Here is a 5,905-nt window from a genome sequence, read left to right as displayed (position 1 = left end):
CGCTAAGTTAGTATTTGTCGTTTCGCCAAGTACTTGTCGTTTCGCTAAGTTAGTACTCATCGTTTCGCCAAGTACTTGTCGTTTCGCTAAGTTAGTACTCTGCGTTTCGCCAAGTACTTGTCGTTTCGCTAAGTTAGTACCACTAGCTAAGTACTGACCAGAATTTTGTCTATTTTGTAGGAGATGATAGCGATGTAGGAGACTGTGGGGGATGATGAGAAGGTGAATGATGGGAAGAAAGATGATGTAAAGGAGGACGATGAGAAGGTGGAGGATGAACAAAAAGAGGACGATGAGAAGGTGGAGGACGAACAGAAGGTGGAGGACGAACAGAAGGTGGATGATGATGAGAAGATGGATGAGGCTAAGGTGGATGACGGTGAGAAGGTGGAGGATGAACGAAAAGAGAACGATGCGAAGGTGGAGGACGGTGATAAGATGGATTATGAGGCTGAAGTGGAGGACGGTGAGAAGCTGGATGGTGTGGCTAAGGTGGATGATGTGGAGGTTGATCTGAAAGTGAAGGTGAAGGATTTGAAAGTGAAGGTGAAGGATGAGAAGAGTGTGGGTGTGGATGTGAAGGCACAGACAAATGAGGAAATTATGGGAGGAGATGACAATGATGATTTCCATTTATACAATACTCCTCCTAAAGGAAATTATGGGAGGAGAGTGAGGAAGCCGAAAAAAGATGACTCGTACACCAACCCTTCCTTGTCAAAAATGCCCAAGACAAAGGATCCAATGAAAGTGAATCACCTTCAAAAATTTGAAGATGAGCTGCTGGATAAAGTAAAAGTGTGGTTGGTTGATCCAGAAACCGATAATTTGACAAAGGATGTACATACTTGCCAAGCAAAGAAGGATATGTTTGTTAGAGTTATAACAAGGTTGACATGACTTGAAGACACTGTAAGTCGTGCAAATCAATTCATTATTCATTAATACTCATCGTTTCGCCAAGTACTTATCGATTCGCTAAGTACCTCTCGTTTCGCCAAGTACTTATCGAACCGCTAAGTACCTCTCGTTTCGCTAAGTACCACTCGTTTCGCTAAGTACTTATCGAATCGCTAAGTACCTCTCGTTTCTCTAAGTACTTAGTCAATGTTGTTTGATATATACTGAATGTATGTTGTATACTCCCATTGTGCAGGAAATCGATGCATTCTGTCATCTTTTGCGGAAAAGTATTTCCTACTATCCCAAGACATATAAAAATTCACATGTGGCAATTGGGGATTGCTTATTGTCGGACAGAATCAGGCGAGAGCACAAGACTTTTATTAAGGATTCTGTTAACTATCCAGTCGCCGAATTCAAAGACTATTACATGGCCGCACCACATAGATATATGCCAGAATGGTCAACAATTGACGATGTCTACATGCCTGTGAACATTAACCAGAAACACTGGATTTTGTGTGTAGCACGTCTTCAAAAGTACCGCATTGACGTGTACGATTGTGATGCCTATCTTTATAAGAATCTGGATCCTTATTTGAAACCCTTCTGCGACATGATTCTACATATATTCTCAAAGACAATCACTCATGGTGAGAGGGTAAGGTATCCTAAATTCAACTTTGAAGGCCCCATCCAACCAATGACTTACAAACGGTTACCACACCCCAAAGTGAAAACCGCTGCAGCTAAGGTTGGAGAAGTCCCACGGGCAACAGAGAGCGGGAACTGTGGGGTCTTCACGCTAATGTATATGGAACACTTGACCGCTAATCAATCCGTGCACAATGTGACCTCAGAAAACATGGAGTTTTTTAGGCAGAAGATGGCGGTCAGGTTATTCCATCAGATTATCGAACCTTAGTGTAAACATTATTTTGAAGTAAATTGTGTAAATTGGATAACTTATTTTGATGTATTGTAAACCTTGATGAATATTTTGGAAGTTGGATGATAAATTATTTTGATGTATTGAATTTTGAACTTGAATTGCAGAAAACCTTCAACGTAAAAAACAAGTGTAACCCTTGAATTGACCCTTCAAAGTACAAAAAAGATAACCTCGAATTGACTATTCGTTTTGCTAAGTTAGTACTCTTCGTTTCGCTAAGTTAGTACTCTTCGTTTCGCTAAGTTAGTACTTGTCGTTTCGCTAAGTACCTAGCGATTCGCTAAGTACCTCGCGTTTCGCTAAGTACTCATCGTTTCCCTACTCATATACTACTACTAGAACATACAATATAAACTTTAAACATGAATTAACAACATAGTATCTTACGCATAGTATCTTACCAGTACCATAGTTCAATTAACAACATATATTACAACATAGTATCTATCAAGCTAAAGGTTCATATTGTTGAGATGATGAGTCATGCTGCTTAGATGATGAAGCTCTTGCAGTAGATGGTGCAGGCATCACTGCTTTGCATGTTGCCCTATTATGTCCTAGCCCAGCACATGAGCTACATCGTCTCGGGACCTTACGGACCTCACCCTGGGATGACCTACGCTTTGTTTGTGGCCTGCCTTTCTTAACCTTCACATTTGGTTTAAGACACGAACGTTGCTTGATATGTTCGGGAACATCCCAATTTTCTTCATCACCAGGAGGATAACATGTCTCGGCATATGAATTTATCCAACACTCAGTTGTGTAATACCTGTGTGTAGGGAAAATATAACGAATTATTAATTGGTTAAACAGAATGAACACGTGAGCTAAATATTAATACCTTGAACAGAAGTCATAAGAAACCAAATTCCGACTACGGGCAGCAGCCATTGCATGCGTACAAGGAAGACCCGAAACTTCAAATACTCTACAAGTGCAGTTCATGTCTTTCAAATTGACTTTGAAATGAGACTGATTGTCATGCACATAAAACTCGAATCGGTTAAGCGATTGGACTGTATAGAATCTGGCCTTCTCGAATCCCTCACGTAACACCTTCTCATAATTTGGAGATAAAACTTCTTCGTGATTAGACGCTCTTTCTCTTCTATCGTTAAACCAATGTTGTATTGTGAATCTTAAATACTCAGCCATTTCTGAAATGGGATACTTTCTGGCTTCCCTGCTCTGACTATTGAAACTCTCATCATAATTGCTTGTCAGTTGATTGTATCGCTTACCGGGAAAAAATGTTCTACTCCATCTTTGGAACCCAATTTCTTCCAAATAGACAACAATCCTGTGATCTTTAACCTTGATCTAGTCAAACCACTGATTAAATTCGTGGATAGTGTACGCCCTTGAAGCCGAATCAAACTCCGCATGACACTTATCACTTTTGAATTTGGCCACAATATTCATTTTTATGTGATATGTGCACGCACCGTGGTCTGCTTCTGGGAAAACAACACACAAGGCATTAGCGATGCTTGGGTGTCTATCGGATACGAAGACGAGATCATCAACTAATCCGATTGCGTCTCTCAGTTTTTGCATGAAATAAGTCCAGGAGTTATTATTCTCTGAATCAACAACGCTGAATGCGACAGGATATAGTTGCTCATTCACATCCAATGCAATAGCCACCAATAATTGACCACCCACCTTGTTCTTAAGAAAACTAGCATCAACACATAATACAGGACAACAAAAGGATTTGAAACCCCTAATTGAGAGGCCTAGGGACATGAACATATACTTGAAGTGGCCGAGTTCGTCTGTCTGTATGTCGGTTATGGTACCAAGATTACACTTCTCTAACATGTAAAGGTATGATGGCAGTATTCCATAGGAATCCTCTACCGTTCCTCGCACAACTATTAAAGCATTTTCCCTTGCCCTCCATGCCTTATTATAAGTCAAAAATATCACATAAGTTGTCTGCATGTCTTCAATTATTTTCTTAGGCAAGTGGTTATGATGATGGTCCATATACTTGCTCTTCACGCACTGCCCAATAACCCATGCTGGTGTTTGCATTTTTTTCTTGGGCCTCGACAAAACTGAGCATGAGTGTTGTTGCTCAAATTTCCGGATCTCAAACATCTCAGAAAACTTATCTTTCACAGCCCGCAAGCTCCATTTGCATGTCTCATCCAAACATTTGAGTTCCCAAAGATTTTTTCTTGACTTCTCCACTTTGAATTCAAAATGATTGGTCATCGCATATTTATATAGAGCAAGTTGAAGTTCTTTTTTATTTTCAAACAACGAACCGACTTCCAATACGGTTTCACTAGTTAATGTCATCGCAAATGTGGGGTCTGGCGGTGATGTGTCTATCGAGTCTGTCGATGGTGTATCCATTGAAGATCGTCTTGCACTAGATGGTGTACCCATTGATGATCTTCTTGCACTAGTTGGTGTACCCATTGATGCCTTTCTTGCACTAGTTGGTGTACCCAATGATGATCTTCTTGCACTTGGTTGTATAGGTATTGATGCTTTTTCACCACTATTAACATGTAAGTCCTGAGTAAGTGGGATGTGAGGCAAAGAGCTTTCTCCGACTTCATTTTGACTTTCAACAAAGAATTCCGAGGGTACAACAGGTGGTACAAATTTTTGAGTAAGTTGTGGTGGTAGTATACTTTCTTGAGTTGGGTATGTAAGTAGTGGTATCTTTTCTTTAGTAAATGCTGACTTCTCCACTACAGATACACACAATGGTGACACTGTTCGACCCAAAATCAAGCGTGATAAATATGTGTTCAAATCCCCATCATTATCAATAAAAACAGGTTTTGGATTTCTGATATTCGGAATATCATACTTCACTTGGAGCACTAAATCGTATGTTGATATCTGCACATTAAGTCTATCGTAGAGTATATCAAGTAATTCAGCATAACGAGTACTTTGGGGTAGATCAAATATTTTGATTGAAGATGCATCAAAATACAGTATTCCATCAGCATCAAGTTTCCACTCTCCATTATAGAAAACGAAAACTTCAGCTGCTATAAAAAAACATGATTTGATTTAGAGACGGATAATTAATACTTCGCGAATCGCTAGGCACTTAGCGAAACGAAAAGGCCTTCGCGAAACGGGAAAGCCTTCGCGAATCGTTAGGCACTTAGCGAAACGGGAAGGCCTTCGCGAATCGCTAGGCACTTAGCGAAACGGGAAGATAACCCTAATCAATCGAAGAAACCGAACATCAATAAAACATGCTTAAAATACACGTACCTATTGGAACAGTGCTCCTGCTCGTCGTGGAGCTCATAGTGATTCGAACGAACCGTTGCCGCCGAGATCGCCGCCGCCGCCGGAGTTTAAAGAGAAGGAGGAGAAGAGCGGGAAGAGAGAGAAGGAGAATAAAAGAAATGAAAAAAAAGTACGTAAGTTATATTAAATAGTAAGGGTAATCTGGACATTTCACATATCGTCACTTCGCGAAACGCTAAGTGACTTAGCGTTTCGCGACAAGGGCAAAATCGTCCAAAAAATATAAAATCACCACGAGCGCAATAAAATTATCAACTTACCATCAGATCAAATAACCTCATCTTTGAGGTTATTTGATCAAATTTCTCTTTGGGTAAGAGAATAAGAGATGGAATGACGTGGTTAAATATGATTGGCTGAAAAAATCAAATAATTTATCTCTCTTCTCTCTTTCCTCTTACTTTCCCGTTTTTCCAACCAATGAGTGATGTCAAACCATTTATATAAAAGCATTGTTTTCAAAAATATCAGCGACAAAATAAAGTTTACAAAACTAACTTTTTGTTCTGGCAAAAACCAATATATTGGAAAATTTGACAAAATAACCCTGATATTAGATTTATTTTTAAAAATAACATAGGGGAGTAAGTTTTGCAACAATAACCTTTTTGCTCCTAACAAAAGACACTTGTACCCTCAAATAAAAATATGGGGAAATTTGAATAAATAAACTCATTTTTCAAATATAACCTTTTTTTTAATTTTTGACAATTTTACCTTTACTAATTTTTGTATTTCAGTAACCTCTTTTCCCCC

At 39.3% G+C, this 5,905-nt stretch overlaps 1 protein-coding gene across 1 annotated transcript; it reads left to right on the top strand.

Moving 5' to 3' along the window:
- The first annotated feature begins 354 nt into the window (after positions 1 to 354).
- On the top strand, positions 355 to 1,828 carry LOC124924681. Its single transcript, XM_047464680.1, has 2 exons — positions 355 to 840; positions 1,157 to 1,828. The coding sequence occupies exons 1-2, from the start codon at positions 355 to 357 to the stop codon at positions 1,826 to 1,828; spliced, it is 1,158 nt and encodes a 385-aa protein (XP_047320636.1).
- The last annotated feature ends 4,077 nt before the right edge of the window (positions 1,829 to 5,905 follow it).

This window comes from Impatiens glandulifera, chromosome 2 (genome assembly GCF_907164915.1).
Source record: "Impatiens glandulifera chromosome 2, dImpGla2.1, whole genome shotgun sequence".
NCBI lineage: Eukaryota > Viridiplantae > Streptophyta > Magnoliopsida > Ericales > Balsaminaceae > Impatiens > Impatiens glandulifera.
Note: the sequence above shows the minus strand (reverse complement) of the source record. Positions and strands in the feature narration are given on the sequence as shown.

Coding starts and splice junctions, on each gene's coding strand:
- LOC124924681 (XM_047464680.1), top strand. CDS start 355: ATGGATGAGGCTAAGGTGGATGACGGTGAGAAGGTGGAGGATGAACGA. Junction 841..1,156: donor CCGATAATTTGACAAAGGAT/GTACATACTTGC, acceptor CCCATTGTGCAG/GAAATCGATGCATTCTGTCA.